The 20,430-nt window shown below is 40.0% G+C and overlaps 1 protein-coding gene across 1 annotated transcript in view; it reads right to left on the minus strand.

The window, feature by feature from the left end:
• Positions 1 to 20,430, minus strand: part of CCDC178 (coiled-coil domain containing 178) — a 433,474-nt gene that overhangs the window by 245,667 nt on the left and 167,377 nt on the right. Inside the window, exons 16-17 of the mRNA XM_082258686.1 lie at positions 18,585 to 18,730; positions 17,119 to 17,278 (exon numbers count right to left, since the gene is read on the minus strand). Coding sequence (XP_082114812.1) covers positions 17,119 to 17,278; positions 18,585 to 18,730 — 306 coding nt within the window. The remainder of the gene's footprint in view (positions 1 to 17,118; positions 17,279 to 18,584; positions 18,731 to 20,430) is intronic.

Consider the following 20,430-nt stretch of genomic DNA (forward strand, 5'->3'; position numbering starts at 1 on the left):
CAGGTAGCGCACAGCAGTCAAAGTCAGCATCTTCTTTCTGCCACGACCAGGTAGCGTTTCAACAGTGCCCTTTGCCTTGAATTTGCAAATGATGCTTCTTATGGTGTCTCTTGGTATGTTTAACATCTTTGCAATCTTCTTATAGCCATTGCCCTTCTTGTGAAGAGTAATCACCTCTTCTCTTGTCTTCCTGGACCATTCTCTTGACTTCACCATGTTTGTAACCACACCAGTAAATGTCTAGAAGGAGCTGAGTATCACAGTCATTTTAAAGCTGCCTAATTGGTGCTTATTAGGCTTTATTGCTGCTCCCTGACATCCACAGGTTTTTTCAATACCTGATTGAAAACACTTCAATGAACCTCTGTTCTTCAGAGTGGTAGTCTTTAAGGGGTTGAATAATTGTGTCAATGAAGAATTCACAAAAGAAACATTTACTACTGTATTACAAAACCAATTGATGTCATTTTAGTTGCATATGGTTCTTTAAGAAGTCCTTGTAGGATTTCATTCTGAATACAATTACAAATGTACACTAAATTCCCTAAAACCCTTTACAGCATTGGGGGTTGAATAATTTTGAACACAACTGTATATATATATACATACATAAAAAGTACAGTAAAACAGCAGGAAAGGGCACTGGGGGGCAAACTAATGTGAATTTATTTTATTTTGCAATGTATCAGAGTGTTTGGTGTGTTTTACTTTTTGAATTTGCCGCCGGTTCCACCCCCCTGCGAGCGTCACGTCGCAGGAGACGGAAGCCAGGGCACAGAGCATCGGGAGGAAGATCTGCCGCCACACACCACCGGGATATATCGCTGGATCCCAGGGACAAGGTGAGTACCCTCTCTTACAGGATTTAGCGATCTTCCTAGCGATACCCCGAGTGTGGCTCGGGGTTACCGCTTTTGGCACTGAAATTTAACCCCGAGCCACACTCGGGAATGCCGCTAGGAAGGTTAAAACAAAAACGTCTAAGGCTGGCTTTCTCAGCTAGGGTGTCTCTCAAGGTTGCTAGGCTTAATGGTAACTCCACTTTCGTGGGGGGAAAAAAATAGCTTATAAAGAAAAAATAATATAGCATATACAATTGAGACTTAAGTCATATTGTAATTGAATGTTATTAAAAATGACCTTTCCTTTTCAATCTGCAGCTCTATCATTTTCTGTAAAATGCAATTCAATATGGCTACCTGGATGTGTTCTGTACACAGAATGTGTAAAGAATGCTCCCCAGAAACATAATTTCCTGCTTGTGTGATTGGCTCACACATTTTCCAAGAAGTCTGCCCTAAAATATAAGTCAGATTTCATGCATCCCCAGCAACAAAAATGTCATTTTTGGTGAGGTACTCCCAATAGGAAATCACATCTAAAGGGATGCAGACCCAGCAGCTTTCCTCACTATTACCCTGCAGGTGTTGCAGCTGGCTGATAATTAGTAAACCACTCCAATTAGTTTTAAATTGTAAAAAGGATGTGCTAGTCTGGCTGGTGGATAGCAGCACCTAGAGCTCCCTATACCAGGGAAGGGAAAACGTGAAAGTGAAAAAGACTAGTGCGCTATTTAAACAAATAAAATGACATAATAAAATTATGACAAAAGTGGATATATGTGAAACAGAATTGTTAGATTGATGCACATGAAATATACATAAAAAATAATCTGGGAAATCTATACAGATACATGTTATAAAAAAATGACATAACAAAAATGTGCAAAAAAAAAAAAACATGAAACATACAACAAAGTGAAAATAACAGCGGTGAAAAATGTAATAAAAACTTTCACTTGTGAAAATTCCATACACATGACATGGTCACTAGACAAAAAAATAAATTAATAGTGTCCAACAAACAATCACTTGAATAAAATAAAGAATTCCACCAAAGATAATGCCTCCAAGTGCTGCATGCAACCCCAACCTGAACAAAAGAAAAATGGGTGGCTGCTTACCAGAGACACACAGTCTTACTGCCTGGAAGGTGTAAAGCACAAGCTCTTAGGATATCACTTGTCCCAACATACAATGGAATCCTCTGAAAAGATAATGTAATCAATACTAAAACCCAAAATGTCCAGCACAAATTACATCCAGCAGCGCTCAATATGTATTAGCATATTATAGATCATAAAGTCCTCATAAAGAGTATTATACCGCCAAACAGTCTTTGTTCAAGGCAAAAAACAGATATTCCATGTACTATTGGTGCTCCCGGTGCTCAATGTTAATAATCCGGCATTCACCTTCACCACACCATCAGTGACCCCTTAAGAATGGGCACTCACCAGTGCCTCAGGTCCTCAGTAGAAGTCATACACGACGAAATGCGTCAGTACACAGGCACGCTGTCTCCCTGATGATCACAGAAGTCTTGGCTGGAGTCCAGATCTCGCCTATGGACTAAGCTGAGTAAAAACCTATGCAGCAACGGTGAGCTGGCCATCACAACGTGATTATCATTTTTATGCTTGGAAAAGTTCCATTTTGATGTAAGCAGATTGGATTTGGGGGGTTGACTTTGGAGTGTGGTGTAAAATAAAAGTTTATAAAACGGTATCACACTATTGTGCCTCCTATTCCATTTTTTTGGTATGGTCTGATCCCTGTCTGATACTCGAGTGCGGAGGTCTTCTGGTGGCAGCAGAGATGGTCCGGAGTGTCAAGGGTTCAAGCAACCAATGCTTACAGGCGTATAACCATGTTATTTCTGGTGAGTGCCCATTCTTAAGGGGTCACTGATGGTGTGGTGAAGGTGAATGCCGGATTATTAACATTGAGCACTGGGAGCACCAATAGTACATGGAATATCTGTTTTTTGCCTTGAACAAAGACTGTTTGGCAGTATAATACTCTTTATGAGGACTTTATGATCTATAATATGCTAATACATTTTGAGCGCTGCTGGATGTAATTTGTGCTGGACATTTTGGGTTTTAGTATTGATTACATTATCTTTTCAGACTGTTCTATTATCACAGCAGCTGCGATCAGCAAAATTTTATGGAATTTTAATACCTGTTTTACTTGCTATTGTATGTTTTTTCCCCTTTAATATTAAGCGCTGGGCGAGTGATTGAAAATTTCCCCTTTTTTCAACCACATTTTATCTCTGATACAATGGAATCCCTATGGATCCGACAATCCACGGATGGAGGTGCTCAACAACAGAGGGCTAGAGGGATCATACACACCCCAGACTTTCCACAGATCTCAGCTCAATAAAAAGAGGCTAATAGTGCATTACCTCTTATAAAAAGAAAACTTATTTAAAAATTGCACTTACATAAAATCTTGAATGAACACAGCTTTTTGAGTGAGCACGGCCGCCTGCAGTGCGGTCCGTGTGTGGTGACAACGCGGCTGACTCTAACTGACGCGTTTTTCCTCTCAGAAGGCGTCAGCTAGGTTTGGAGGGGTTTTTTTGCACATTTTTTTTATGCCACTTTAACCTGTATATGTGTAGAGTTCCCAAATTATTTTTTATGTACATTTCGTGTGCATCAATCTAACAATTCGGTTTTGCATATATCCACTTTTGTCATAATTTTATTATGTCATTATATTTGTTTAGATAGCGCACTAGTCTTTTTCACAATCCCATTAGATTCACTTTCCACACAGACAGAGACAAACACACAGTGATTTTTTCAGAATAACAAAGGGTAGAAATTGGCAGAAAAGTTTGTTAAAATCCTTAGAATGTACATAGATCACCCGGGGGGGGGGGGGGGGGGATGGTTTTTTTTTCTCTACAATAGTGGATTTAGGCTTTAAACAGTGAGAAATGGTGAATTGATCTTCCATCTCTCGGATCAACAATGTAAGGGGGAAATTTTCCGCTGATCACCAATATAAGGGGGCAATTTCTACACTGGCAACTGATGTTAAGAGACACTATCATTTTACTGTGTTTCTTTTGTGTTATTAGTGTCAATTTAATTTCAAGGTTTTTACTTAAATCTAAAAAATATCTTCCCTGGGTGTCAGAAATGCTAGGTACACCATATTTCTTTTTTAAATTAAAAATGTTATTATTTTAAAAAATAATTATTTCATTTTAATTAACCACTTAAGCCCCAGCCCTATTTCGGACACTTTTTGTTTACAAGTTAAAACCAGTATTTTTTCCTAGAAAACTACTTAGAACGCCCAAACATTATATAATTTTTTTAGCAAAGACTCTGGAGAATAAAATGTCGGTCATTGCAAAAATTTTTGTCACGCGGTATTTGCGCAGAGGTCTTTAAAACGCCATTTTTTTGGAAAAAATTAGAAAAATCACATTTCACTGCATTTAAAAAAATACTAAACAGTAAAGTTAGCCCATTTTTTTGTATATTGTGAAAGATGATGTCACGCCGAGTAAATAGATACCCAACATGTTATGGTTTAAAATTGCGCCCCCCCCGTGGGATGGCGACAAACTACAGTCAATAGAGATCTCAATCGGTGATGCTTTAAATTTATTTAACGGTTACCAGTTTAGTGTTAGAGTGTAGCTCTTTTTTTTAAATTATTGCCCACGCTCTGGTGGTCACGGCGATACCTCACATGTGTGGTTTGAACAGCGATTTCATTCGCGGCTCGACTTGCGTATACGTTTTTTTTTGTGCGCGAGCTAACGGTGATGGGGGCGGCTAAATTTTTATTTTTTTTTCCTATTTATTTTTTCTTTTTTTTAACTTTATTACAGGTTTTTTAAAAAAAAATATGATCACTTTTATTGCTGTCACAAGCAATGTAAACATCCCTTGTGACACCAATATGTAGTGACAGGTAAACTTTATGGAGGGATCGAGGGTCTAAAAGACCCTAGACCCCTCCACTACACTTCCATGTATGCAAAACGGCGAAAACGGCGTTTTTGCATACAGCCGTTTTTCAAATTTGCCGCCTTTTGCAGCACAGTAACCCGGAAGTGACGTCATGGACGCCGCCTCCGGGTTACGTCATCGGAGACCCGATCTATGCCGTTTCCGGCATTCATCAGGACTCCATCCAGCCGGCGGATGTGCCGGCTGGGTGCTTGGGGCTCCCGGTGGGACGGGAGCCCCGAGCAAAGCCACGGAAGGCGGCAGGAGGGGGGGGCATCCCCTCCCGCTCACCCGGGTAACGATCGAGTGGCTCCCGAGCCACATCGGTCGTTACCGATGGAAAGCCGACCGTCGGCTTCAAACCACGGTACCGGGATGATGCCTCTAGCTAGAGGCATCATCCCGGTATAACCCCGCAAAGTTACCCGACGTATGGGTACGTCGATATGCGGTAAGTGGTTAAAAATTGTATTTATTTTATTGATTATGAGGTTATTGATTACATTAATGTACCATGAGTTGAAGATATAATAACGGCGGTTTGTTCCCCATCCGGGGGAGGCACCTTATCTCTCATTGGAGTGTTTCCTGCTGCTACACTTTTTTCTGCTACACTTGCTTACAGGTACTCACGTTACAACGGATGTCCCATATTGATGGACCCGCTGGCCCATTGAACCTCTATACACTTGGCAAAATTACTACAACTTTTGGCTATATAGAGACACCTGTTTGTTCTCCTAAGGTTACAACTACCTATCTCTGATTTAGTGGGCGTACTCCGGCAGTGCAAGTCATACCTTTTTAAGGTCAAATTTTACCTTTTGGGCTTATTACCATTGCCTAACTCTTACTCAGAAACATACTTACCAGTAGCTCCAGAAGAAGCTTGCTACGTAAGCGAAACATGTAGGGCAAACTGGCTACATGCAACATCTACTTACCAACTCTCGCATAGTACAACTCAGGGACGATTGAACAATTCCTTTGTCATCGTCCGTGAGGCATACTTGATGTGACGTTACTATTCTGTTATTGGGCTATGTAATGTGACATGTATCTCCATCATATATTATATGTGTGACTACCTTACAAATGTTGTTTACTGAAGCATCTTTTCGATGTTCTCTTTTGAAATTGTTTTTTTTTTCTCCCTGTTTTTGTAAACAAGTGCATATTTTTAATCAGTGATCAATAAAACCATATTTTTAAGTACCAGTGCCTATAAAGTCCAAAATTCCTTTCTTTTCTAAATTTCCGAAGATATAATAATGTTTAGAAGGGGCCCCCAAGACCTGAAAAGTACCTGGAGTACAAATGTTATGAAAGGCTGATCTAAGGTAATAGATGACTGGCTGATAGGGCGTAAATATGATAGGTGTTTTTTCAGGCAGCGACTGAAGCATTCCACGTGGAATAACAGTCTAGCAAAGGGACTACAGAACAGTGTAGGTTTGATTCTCTAAAACTGCAGAGTGAAAAATATGGTGCAGCTCTGCATAGAAACCAATTAGCATAAAGGTTTTTTCATCAAAGCTTAAATGAACAAGCTGAAGTTAGAAGCTGATTGGCCAGCGATAGCCTCAATCCTCCTATCAATCACTATATCTGCACTGGTATCATGAATTACAATGACATTTCATATGGCTTGAAGAATAATTAAAGACATCTTCATTATTTTTTACATTGGTCTAACTAAGCCCAACAGCTACTAGCCCCATCCAATTGCCTTGTGAATGTTGGTTGAATGGTATTGGGTAATGCATGAGCAGCTGCCGCCAACTCCCCTAATTGTTATAGACAACGTTGTCTAATTTTAATTGTGTGGGCTGTATGCACAGCCTTTGGTGGTCAGGTTGAATTTTTGTATAACCTTAAGGCTCCGTTCACATGTAGGCGTTTTCAGGCGTTTTGGGGGCGTTTTTCTGCTCTAGGATCAGCTCTCAAAACGCCCAACAAGACAAATCCTATTCATTTCAATGGCCCCTGTTCACATCTGAGCATTTTGACGCTGTGAGCAAAACACCCAAAGCTCAAAAAAGTACATGAGCTTCTTTTTGGGCAGATTACAGGCGTTTTCCATTGGTCTCTATTCAATCTAAAAACGGCTGCACAAAAAATGCCTGTAAAACGCCTGGAAAAACGCCCATAAAAACGCCTGGAAAAACGCCCATAAAAACACCTGTAATAGCAACGCCAAGATGTGAACGTAGCCTAATTTTTTAAAATAATAAAGCTACTTTTTTAATCTCCATGTGTCCTTAGATCAACCTCTTTTTTGGGATCCTGCACCATACAGGTCACACTTGGTACATGTCTGAGCTACTCTATGGCAGCCATAAAGTCTCACCACACTTTCAACAGCCTCAACCTCAAACAAACTCATCACATCACAAGATATTTTTCTTAAATCCCCAAGAAAATCAAAAGGCATCGCAAGCTGCATGTAGGCTAAACACAAGGCCTTTATCGAAGCAAAGTGATCATTACTTTGCCTTAAGAAAAGGATTCTATGTTGTCCCAATTGACAGTTTGTGGTGTGTTTTTCCCTTGTGAATAAAGAAAACAACTCTTGTATAATAAAGTTTGCTTAAGATTTCTGCTTTTGGTTAGTATGTGGTGTCATCAGTTCACTACAACACTCAGCAAAGGCAACATGTGTGCGACAGACACAGCATTCTTATAGGTGCAAAGACACGACTGCATTGGGTGCAATGATGTTTGCACAGTTTCTGTTACCATGGGGACTATCTCTTCTCCAACACCAGTGCTCTGAACCAGGTGCCTCTAGCTTTCATCACTTAAAATATATAACAATAAATGCAGAAACATGGTGAATATTTGAACATTTTAATATTATACACAGTATGTTTTCTTAGGATCAAATGAAAGGAAATATGGATTGTGGGTAGAAGTGTACCCATAAAGACTGAATCTTTAGAGAGCTGTGTCAGCAGAAGAGCCCTGTTGTGTGCCCTCCACCCCATAAAAAAAAAAAACAACCTACAAATACAACTGTATACACAGCAAACTTTAAAAAGAAAACTTAAATGATCTTTTATGACGTCCAAGAGACTCCTGACCCAATTAGGTCATGCCTAAGTTTTACTTTATTAGATCCCTAAACACTTTACAGCCATGCCAATAATAATCACCACTGGTTACAACAGGATTATCATAACGTAGCGTACATGCCTACAGGAAAACCCAGGCAGTGCTGACAGAGCACAGCATGATGGCTCAATGATCCAAAATGGTAGTAATTGCTTTCCTTGTCTTTATTTCTTCTCAAGCATGCCAGGAAAAGCATATTTGTCCAAAGAAATAAAAGGAAAATCAAGCATATCTCGTTCAAACTATATTCGACAATTCAAACAAAATCAACCATAGCCAAAGCTACATGAACATAACAATATATAGAAAGGGTATGTGGCATCACCAACATGAAACCTTAAAACTGAAAAAGTTATGCTAGGTATTATGTTATCCAACAATGCAGTGAGCTGCCTTTCATTTACAGTTTTCTCTCCTAGTAGGCTCAGAACACCAATATTTGCATGTATACGTACAGCTGTAAAGGGCTGGGAACTCAGTAGGTGATGATGGAATTTTAATGAATACAAATTGGGCACCTCATTTTTTCTGTTTTTGCTTTTCAACAGATTGGCACAATAAGAAACAATATGAACTAAGGGAGCACACCGGCAGATAATTAAGAGATGTGTGTACCCATTAAATCTTGAACAAGTCTGTTTAATTCTTTCCTTTATTAAAGGAAATTTATACTGAGAGAATGATGAGGGCTGCCATTGGTGACCTCCATCTAAAAATACTAGTTGCCTGGCTCCCTTTGCCTATAATAGTTCTTAAGAAACTGGCTAGAATCAAGCATGCTGATCATGAATTTCAAAGTGAAGTCAGACTATTTTGTTCAGGCTATTGCAGTATTTATTAGGGGAAATAAAACTGGACAAAGCATGGTAAAGTAAGCCTGGTATTTCTATAAAGTATTCAAAGTGGAAGGGGAGGCTGACAGGGGAAGGAGCTCTGTAGTCCTGTCCTACAGGTTGAAAGTGGTTCTCTTCCATAGATGCAGTACACAGGGTAAGAGTGACAGGAAGTGGAAAAATAACCACGTTAAAAAAGAAAATAAATGCAGAAAAAAAAAAGAATATTTTTTGCAGCCACCACATTTTATGACTGGTAAGCTACAATACATTACATTTTTATACTTTGATTTAGATACACTTTTAAGCTGCCTGAATAGGTGCAGGCATCAACAAATTACATCTCCAGCACTGGCACACCTGTCTCAAGTATCATTGCATTCTTTAACCACTTCAGCCCCTGGAAGGTTTTACCCCCTTCCTGCCCATGCCCTATTTTGCAATTCGCCACTGCATTATTTTAATGGACAATTGCGCGGCCATGCGACGCTGTACCCAAACAAAATTTTCATCCTTTTTTTCCCACAAATAGAGCTTTTTTTTGGTGGTATTTGATCATCCATGCAATTTTTATTTTTTGCACTATAAACAAAAAATTATGAAAAAAAAAACAATATTTTTCACATTCTGCTATAGGACATTCCCAAAAAGAAAAATTAAAAAATCATCATTTTTTAACATTTTAGGCTAATTTGTTTTCTGCTACATATTTTTGGTAAAAAAAAATCACAATAAGCATATTTTGATTGGTTTTCGCATAAGTTATCGCGTCGACTAACTACGGGAAAGATTTATGTCATTTTTATTGTTTTTTTTTAACTAGTATTGGCGGCGATCTGAGATTTTTAGTGGGACTGTGACATTGCGGCGGATAGATCGGAACCCTAACTGACATTTTTGACACCTTTGGGGGTACCAGTGACATTACTACAGTAATCAGTGCTAAAAATATACACCGTTACTGTAATTATGCCATTGGCTGGGAAGGGGTTAACCCTGTGGGTGATCAAAGGGGTTAATGTATGCCAATATGCTTACTAACTGTGTGTCTGTCTGTCTGAAATTGCTGATCTGTCCCTGCCTGTCTCACAGAAGATCCACCTGCTTTGTTTACATAAGCAGGCGGGTCTTCTCTCCGTTTCCTGGACGATTGCAGGAGGAAGGCGGCAATCCGCTCTGCCGCAGTAATATTACTGTGGGCGGTCGGAAAGCGGTTAAAGTCAGATACCTTAAAGATATAGACATAAAGATGTAATTTGCAGCCTGTATATACAGAAGTTGTGCACATGCAGTTAACACATTCAAAATTCTAATAATTCCTTGAAAAATGAATTCTTACAATGTTCAAAGCAAACATTTTTGACTGTTTCTTTGGCTATTTACTAATACAGCCAATAAAACTTTTGAAAAATGTTTACAACTCTCTACTAGGACCAAATAATTCATTTTGCAGAACATAAATGAGAATACAGCAGAAATTTGTAATCACAAATACCTAAAATGAATGCACAACTACCAAAACAAGCCATAAATCCGATCAGTTCAGCTTATGCAATCCAAATCGGTGAAACATGCATTCTGTCGTGTTGAGCTAATTTATAAACACATTGTTCTTTTTTTGGTAAACAAAGCTAACATACATACATTTCTAATAAGGTACACAGGGTCCCAAAAGCCAACACCAACCAGTAGTAACATAATATAAAAAACATTAAAGATGCTCAATTGCAAACCAAGTATAGAAGTGATTGCTGCATTATCTCCATTAGCCACAATTGTGCAAGTCATCCCATGTGTACAAATATATATATATTTTTTTTTAAATCAGATTTGCCTTGTTTGCCTAAGCTTCATAAAGACTCTGAGTCGCAATAAAACATCTGGTACAGGGGTCTCCAAACTTTTTAAACAAAGTGCGAGTTTATTTTCCTTCAGACTTCAGGGGGGCTGGATTGTGGCCAGTGGGAGTGGAAATATTCCTGGAATCAGTAGGAGTAAACATCGCCACATTTGGTATTAGTGTGAGGAATAGTGCTCCATCATAGGTATCATAGGGAGGAATAGTGCCCCATTATTGGTGTCAGTTGGAAAAATGGTGTCCCATTGTTGGTGTCAATTGGCAGAATCGTGGCCCAAGGGCCAGAAAAAGGCAAGCAAAGGGCAGCATCTGGCCCCCAAGCCACAGTTTGGAGACAACTGATCTGGTAGGATAGATCTATTCTAGAATCGGTGTCAACCCACACTATCTGAACAACAAGTTAGTGGAGCACTACCCACAAATATACAAATGTGATAAATGTGAAACAAAAAATGTTCAATCAAATATACCACAAATATGCACATAAATATAATATCAAAAGATGAAAACGTGCTAAATGAAAATGCAAACATTTTGTGTCACACAGGCAATCCCCATTGAACATTGGTAAACAATCATTAGGTCACATGATATGACATGATCCATATTTAATATAACAAATGGGAGGTCCTGCAAAGTCAGTTGCCAAAGGAACCTTAAGCAAACAGTCGGTCAAATAGTGCATACGGACATAAAACACTGCCACAAAAAACAGTATATACATGGCAGAATATATTGTGCCAGATCATGGCATACAGTGCCTTGCGAAAGTATTCGGCCCCCTTGAACTTTGCAACCTTTTGTCACATTTCAGGCTTCAAACATAAAGATATAAAACTGTAATTTTTTTGTGAAGAATCAACAACAAGTGGGACACAATCATGAAGTGGAACGAAATTTATTGGATATTTCAAACTTTTTTAACAAATAAAAAACTGAAAAATTGGGTGTGCAAAATTATTCAGCCCCCTTAAGTTAATACTTTGTAGCGCCACCTTTTGCTGCGATTACAGCTGTAAGTCGCTTGGGGTATGTCTCTATCAGTTTTGCACATCGAGAGACTGAAATTTTTGCCCATTCCTCCTTGCAAAACAGCTCGAGCTCAGTGAGGTTGGATGGAGAGCGTTTGTGAACAGCAGTTTTCAGTTCTTTCCACAGATTCTCGATTGGATTCAGGTCTGGACTTTGACTTGGCCATTCTAACACCTGGATATGTTTATTTGTGAACCATTCCATTGTAGATTTTGCTTTATGTTTTGGATTATTGTCATGTTGGAAGACAAATCTCTGTCCCAGTCTCAGGTCTTTTACAGACTCCATCAGGTTTTCTTCCAGAATGGTCCTGTATTTGGCTCCATCCATCTTCCCATCAATTTTAACCATCTTCCCTGTCCCTGCTGAAGAAAAGCTGGCCCAAACCATGATGCTGCCACCACGTTTGACAGTGGGGATGGTGTGTTCAGGGTGATGAGCTGTGTTGCTTTTATGCCAAACATAACGTTTTGCATTGTTGCCAAAAAGTTCGATTTTGGTTTCATCTGACCAGAGCACCTTCTTCCACATGTTTGGTGTGTCTCCCAGGTGGCTTGTGGCAAACTTTAAACAACACTTTTTATGGATATCTTTAAGAAATGGCTTTCTTCTTGCCACTCTTCCATAAAGGCCAGATTTGTGCAGTATACGACTGATTGTTGTCCTATGGACAGAGTCTCCCACCTCAGCTGTAGATCTCTGCAGTTCATCCAGAGTGATCATGGGCCTCTTGGCTGCATCTCTTATCAGTCTTCTCCTTGTATGAGCTGAAAGTTTAGAGGGACGGCCAGGTCTTCGTAGATTTGCAGTGGTCTGATACTCCTTCCATTTCAATATTATCGCTTGCACAGTGCTCCTTAGGATGTTTAAAGCTTGGGAAATCTTTTTGTATCCAAATCGGCTTTAAACTTCTCCACAACAGTATCTCGGACCTGCCTGGTGTGTTCCTTGTTCTTCATGATGCTCTCTGCGCTTTAAACGGACCTCTGAGACTATCACAGTGCAGGTACATTTATACGGAGACTTGATTACACACAGGTGGATTCTATTTATCATCATTAGTCATTTAGGTCAACATTGGATCATTCAGAGATCCTCACTGAACTTCTGGAGAGAGTTTGCTGCACTGAAAGTAAAGGGGCTGAATAATTTTGCACGCCCAATTTTTCAGTTTTTTATTTGTTAACAAAGTTTGAAATATCCAATAAATTTTGTTCCACTTCATGGATTGTGTCCCACTTGTTGTTGATTCTTCACACAAAAATTACAGTTTTATATCTTTATGTTTGAAGCCTGAAATGTGGCAAAAGGTTGAAAAGTTCAAGGGGGCCGAATACTTTCACAAGGCACTGTATATAGTGCCTTGAAAAAGTATTCATACCTCTTGAAATTTCCCATATTTTGTCATGTTACAACCAAAAACATAAATGTGCTTTATTGAGATTTTATGTGATAGACCAATGATGGCGAACCTTGGCACCCCAGATGTTTTGGAACTACATTTCCCATGATGCTCATGCACTCTGCAGTGTAGATGAGCATCATTGGAAATGTAGTTCCAAAGCATATGGGGTGCCAAGATTCACCATCACTGTGATAGACCAACACAAAGTGGCACAAAATTGTGAAGTGAAAGGAAAATAATAAATGGTTTTCAAAATTTTATACAAATAAATATCTGAAAAGTGTGGCATGCATTTGTATTCAGCTCCCCTGAGTCAATACTTTGTAGAACCACCTTTTGCTGCAATTACAGCTGCAAGTCTTTTTGGGTATGTCTCTACCAGCTTTGCACATCTAGAGAGTGACATTTTTGTCCATTCGTGTTTTCAAAATAGCTCCAGCTCTGTCAGATTGGATGGAGAGCATCTGTGAACAGCAATTTTCAAGTCTTGCCACAGATTCTCAATTGGATTTGGGTTTGGACTTTGACTGGGCCATTTTAACACATCAATATGCTTTGATCCAAACCTTTCCATTGTAGCGCTGGGTGTATGTTTATGGTCGCTGTTCTAATCTTTTGCAGACTCTGACAGGTTTTCTTCTAAGATTGCCCTGTATTTGGATCCATCCACCTTCCCATCAACTCTGACCAGCTTCCCTGTCCCTGCTGAAGAAAAGCATCCCCACAACATGATGCTACCACCACCACGTTTCACGTAGGGGATTGTGTGTTCAGGGTGATGTGCAGTGTTAGTTTTCCTCCATAAATAGCGTTTTGCTTTTAGAAAAAAAAAGTTCAATTTTGGTCTCATCTGACAAGAGCACCTTCTTGCACATATTAGCTGTGACCATCACATGGCTTCTCGCAAACTGCCAACACAACTTCTTTTAGCTTTCTTTCAACAATGGCTTTCTTCTTGCTACTTTTCCATAAAGGCCAGATTTGTAGAGTGCACCACGACTAATAGTTGTTCTGTGGACAGATTCTCCCACCTGAGCTGTGGATCTCTGCAGCTCCTCCAGAGTTACAATGGGCCTCTTGGCTGCTTCTCTGATTAATGCTCTCCTTGCCCAGCCTGTCAGCCATGTCTTGGAAAGAGTATTGCACAACTGCAAACCTACCATTTTCAGATGAGGGATTAAACAGTGCTCCGAGAGATGTTCAAAGCTTGGGATATTTTTTTTATAATCTAACCATACTTTAAACTTCTCCACAACTTTATCCCTGACCTGTCTGGTGTGTTCCTTGGCCTTCGAGATGCTGTTTGTTCACTAAGGTTTTCTAACAAACATCGGAGGACTTCACAAAACAGTTGTATTTATTCTGAGATTCAATTACACATAGGTGGAATTTATTTACTAATTAGGTGACTTCTAAAGGAAATTTGTTCCACTAGGGTTTAGTTAGAGGTATCAGAGTATAGAGGGCTGAATACAAATGCCCGCCACACTTTTCAGATTTTTATTTGTAAAAAATGTTGAAAACCATTTATCATGTCCCTTTTACTTCACAATTATGTGCCACTTTGTGTTGGTCTATTACATAAAATCCCAATAAAATACATATACATTTTTGGTTGTAACATGACAAAATGTGGAAAATGTCAAGGGGTGTGAATACTTTTTCAAGACACTGTAATGTGACCTTCTGATTGTTTAGCAAGTTTACATGGTAAATGATGGGCAAGGTTATATTAGCGTGCTGGCGGCATGGGGCTCCCACCAACCGAGGAAGTCCCACTGACAGACATAATGCGAATAGAAGGTGGAACCTTTTCCCATTGACATCATCATGCTACATGCACTGGGATTATGGACACATCACGGTGAGCAATCTGTCAATTAGTCTACCCTGGCTGCAGGTCTCCTGACAGAAGTGTATATTGTGATGTGCTGTACTCAATTCCTTTGCTTGTGAGTGTTTTTGATCTTTTTCCTCTATGTACCCTCACATATGTGGATATGAACTAAATTGGTGATCTACACTTGGAGGAGAGAGAGTGGAGATCAGGTCATTATATCAACCCCTGCTTAGGAACACGCTGTTCTGACCTCTTATCAACTTTGAGGTCATAATTTTAAGGTGATCAGATCAAGGGATCATCGGGTGAAGGGTGCTCCTCTACAGAGTGGAGTGCAAAATCTTTTGTGGCTCTGTATAGAAACCAATCAGCTTCCAGTTGTTTTGTCAAAGCTTGAACAAGCTGAAGTTAGAAGCGGACTTCTAAGACTTTGCACTCTCCAGTTATAGTAAATCAACCCCAGTGTGACTTTTGGAGTGAAGACCACGTATTTCTCACTTTGAATATAATTGGATCACTTTTGAACATTTTTTTTGCACAGTGAATAACATACATGTGATATCTGAGAAGGAGATCACTTTTTGGAAATCAATAGAAATTTTTCATAGTTGATGATTCAGTGCACATAATTTTCCTTTTGTAGACGATTGATTGTTTGTATTTTGATTTTGCGTTTTGTATTTTTGATGTTTGATATTAAATTTATGTTTATATTTATGGAACATTTTTTGTTTCAGATTTGTATATTTGCAGGTAGTGCTGCACTATTTTGTTGTTCATGTTATTGGCTTTGCAAAAGTATAATGAGATCCCTTTTTCAGTGTTAGCTTGCTCCCTTTGGTGACACTCTCATTGTCTGATTGGTAGCCCACCCTATTTATAAACTGACCACACAATATTCTATATTCTTGCATGATTTAATTATACCACTCTTTTTTACATTCTAAAGTGGTTCTAAAGGCAGAAACCTTTTGTGTGCAGCAGCCCCCCTAATACTTACCTGAGCCACATCTCAGTCAAGTAATGTTGCACAAGAGCCTCGGCTGTCCAGGGACTCACCCTTATCGTCTGAAACAGCAGTGGGCGTCATTGGCTCCCTCTGCTGTCAATCAAAATCAGTAAGCCAATGAGGAGAGAGGGGGCGGGGCAGAGCTGCTGCTCTGTGTCTGAACGGACACACAGAGCAGCGGTCGGCTCGGTGCCCTCATAACAAACCGCTTGCTGTGGGGGCACTCTGCAGGAGGTAGAGGCCAGGATCACCAGCGAGGGACCCGAGAAGGGGAGGATCTGGGCTGCTCTGTTCAAAACCACTGCAACAGAACAGGTAAGTAAGCCATGCTTGTTATTTTTAACCAAAAAAAACAAGAGTTTAATATCACTTTAAGGTTCATTACAACACAGAGCTAGGTGTCATGTTATAGCCAGGCATGGGGAAATTTAGAGGAACATCAAATATGGAACCAATCAGTAGGCTACTAATGATATCCCAAAAACCTGTGACTGAAAGTCTACTTAATTACGTTAATCTGAGATGTGTTTATTCCACTAGAGCCAGGGTTGAGAGAGGAGCTCTACAACAGAAAGATACATGCTGTGGGCTGTGCCATGTAACTTTTTTCTTTTTCTGCACAGTTTACTACTAAGGGTGTTCAAACCTCCAAGTCACATACTGACATCTTAGTACTGACATTATTACATCTTACATACTTTTGTATAAGACAGATAGTGAGGAATCTACAATTGTGTTCGGAATTGGTAAACTATAGTTAGTTCTCCAAAAAAGTTCTTCCTAAGCATGTGTATCATAGCAAAGTTGGCAGGCAAATAGGTACATTCAACAACCATTTTGGCTACCTTGCCCTTTACCAGTATTTTCAGTAAGAACAATATAATGTAATGTCATTTTCAAGTATACCTTCATTTACAGTTACTGTGTATTCCCAAAACCTTCTGTAGGTTTGAACAAGACACAAGAAACAGTAATAACTATTTTTTGGTTGTTGCTATTATTACTGTGCAGCACCTATGACAAGCTATTTTTTTTATTTGATCTGACATCTCTAAACTGACTACAGCCTTGGTTGTCAGAGTTTATATTGTTGCTATGGGTTACTGCACATTGCACATCATCTGTCTTATTAATTAAAACTGGTAATATATTAATACTGGCAGAATTTCAAATACAGTCAAATCAAACTATTTCCTACTTACAATGCCTTGTTTCTGCATCTTCTGTCTGATCTGTAATTGTATGTCATAATCTTCATCCTCTCTTTTCATACGCTGTGTGTATGATTCGGCTTCTTTCAATAGCTGTGCAGAGGTATCTTTTACATTGTTCAGCTGCAGCTCCTGTAAATTATAATTTTGCCTTAAAAAGGCAAAAAGTTGGTATTAACTAAATACAGTATGTTTGAATTGTATCATTATTTTGTATGAATGGATTTTGATAATGAAACAAATGCTAATTTAGGTAATAATTCAAGCATACAAATCTGAAACTGCTTCATACAAACATTCAGATTCATTTGGTGGACTGGTGCAATCAGGTAAACTACTGCTTTTTATCCAACTGAAGGCATATTTTACTTTCAACTTGGATAGAGGGGGGGGGGTAAAACCCCAGTCATCTCTTTTTTTTTTTTTTTTGCCATCTGTTTGCCATTGGGGATCTCCCTTCAGTTCCTTTCCCAAAGCCACAACATGAAGGGGGAAGAAATCTTTCCAAACTGAGGGAAATCCCTGGTGAGCACATGGTTATCAGACCTAAAGTCCTCATTGCAAGATGTCCTGTTCTGATATCCATTTAAAATTTTGGATTTTTTTTTTATATTTTTACTTTTGGTGATAACAGTCACCAGGACAAAAAGGTAAAGAGGGTGAAGCTACTGAACAGGGACACCGACAATAATAAAACATACTGACAGCTGTTCTAAGCTCTCTACTCAAAAACAAAAAAAACAAAAAAAGTTATACTTTACATCCTGGTTCAACCCCAGACTGCCATATAAAAGTCAACTCATGCTAAATACTGCAAGGAAATTTTGTTTTAAAATTACAGTATATGCGTTACATTAGTTTGCCCTTGTGTTGCAAACCAGTTGTTCTGTCATTGAAACTAATATAATTGATTCCATATTCCTGATGTTAGACTTACACTTTCTAGACTCGGCAACTATTTCTGGTGTGCATGCACTGCTATTACTACCTCTCCCGACTCCCCATTCTGTCCAGTGCACCCTACAAATCCCCTTTAAGTCAAAGGCATTCTCAGGCTATGAAGCCTATGTTTGCTCATTTTTTTCTAATCTCCAATAAAGACTGACAAGGTAAACCTAGAATTCCAATTATAATGAATCATTTCGTTTTTCCCTATCCCTTAACATTAAAAAACACCCAGGTGCAAAAAGTAGGTTTCATGGTAAGATTTGTTCGATAGTTGCATATAAAATTTAAAAAATATAAAAATTGAGAGAAAATAAATAAAAGCATGTAATAAAACAATTATGGTTTGAAAAAGAGCATTGGTGATCTTCTGAATGACAGCAAATAACTAGCATATTAACAGAAGTTAAAAAAGCTTTTCTTAAATTAACTTTTAAATTATTAAAAAAAAAAAAAAAAAAAATCACAATTAAATGTCACTTAGTCTGCACAGAAAAGTGGAGATAACTTACTCCAGTGTTACAATTGCTTTCTGAGTTGACTTCATGGTATTCTGAATAACATTCCCATATAATATTAGATCTTGTGTTGATTTCTGAAATTGTAGTACACGCTCAATTGTATTCTTCAATTCTTCAGAAACCTCTGATATTTTCATCTGAAGGGAGAGAAAATGTAATATAAGACTAATAATATTATAAATATAGATATAATTATATTATAATAGATGCAGCAAACACTGACCACCTCGTGAACTAGAGGTTTCTTAATACTGTGTAGTGGCAGTCGGTGCGTTGGGGGCGCAGGGGCGCCGCCCCCCCTATCCATGCGTTCGGCCCCCTAATCTACATGCGGGGCGCCACACCCATGGAGTTCAATGGTTTTTTTTTCTGAGTCACCTGATTAGAGCCTGAGAGTCTAATAGGCTTCAGTAAAGGGTGGACCCGGGGCGCAGAGCAGTGCGCCCCGAGCCCACCCATTGTGTGACAATAGCAAATGAAAATTCACTATTGTCACGCGGATCCTCCTCCCGGCCAATCAGGATATGGGTTGGAGACTCGCTTCCTGATTGGCTGAAAGGCAAAACCATGCCATTGGCCGAGGAGGAGGTGGGAGGACTCGAGGAGACGCTGGGGGACTGAGAGAAGCCGCCGCTGCAGGTAAGTGCACTGGTCTCGGGGGGGGGGGCACGGCACGATGGTCACTCTGCATTGAAAGGGGGCACGCTGGTCTCTCTGCATTGAAAGGGGGCACACTGATCTCTCTGCATTGAAAGGGGGCACACTGATCTCTCTGCATTGAAAGGGGCACACTGATCTCTCTGCATTGAAAGGGGGCACACTGTTCTCTCTGCATTGAATGGGGGGCACACTGATCTCTCTGCATTGAATGGGGGCACACTGATCTCTCTGCATTGAATGGGGGAACACTGATCTCTCTGCATTGAATAGGGGCACACTGATCTCTCTGCATTGAAAGGGGCACACTGATCTCTCAGCATCGAATGGGGGCATGATGATCTCTCATTGAAAGGGGGAATGCTGGTCATTCTGCATTGAAAGGATGTAATGCTGGACACTCTGCATTGAAAGGGGGCACGCTGGACACTCTGCATTGAAAGGGGGCATGCAGGTCATTCTGCTTTGAAAGGGGGTACACTGGTCATTCTGCATTGAAAGGGGGCACACTGGTCATTCTGCATTGAAAGGGGGCACGCTGGTCATTCTGCATTGAAAGGGGGCACGCTTGTCACTCTGCATTGAAAGGGGGCAAGCTGGTCATTCTGCATTGAAAGGGCGCAAGCTGGTCATTCTGCATTGAAAGGGGGCAAGCTGATCATTCTGCATTGAAAGGGCGCACGCTGGTCATTCTGCATTGAAAGGGGGCACGCTGGTCATTCTGCATTGAAAGGGGCACGCTGGTCACTCTGCATTGAAAGGGGGCACGGCACGCTGGTCATTCTGCATTGAAAGGGGGCGCGCTGGTCACTCTGCATTGAAAGGGGGGCATGGCACGCTGGTCATTCTGCATTGAATGGGGGGATGATGATCTCTCTGCATTGAAAGGGGAAATGCTGGTCATTCTGCATTGAAAGGGGGCACGCTGGTCTCTCTGCATTGAAAGCGGGCACGCTGGTCTCTCTGCATTGAAAGGGGCACACTGGTCTCTCTGCATTGAAAGGGGGCACACTATACCTTGATTACTGAAGGCCCCTTTCACCCTTTTGTGACCTCAAAGTCACACAATTTTTACAGCGTGTTTTGCCGCAAAGCAATGCCTATTACATTTTTCTGTTTGTGCCCCCCCCCCCCCCCCCCAAAAAAAAAATTTTGAGCACCAGCCGTCACTGATACTGTG

This window comes from Pelophylax lessonae, assembly GCF_965119305.1.
Source record: "Pelophylax lessonae genome assembly, chromosome: 5".
Lineage (NCBI taxonomy): Eukaryota > Metazoa > Chordata > Amphibia > Anura > Ranidae > Pelophylax > Pelophylax lessonae.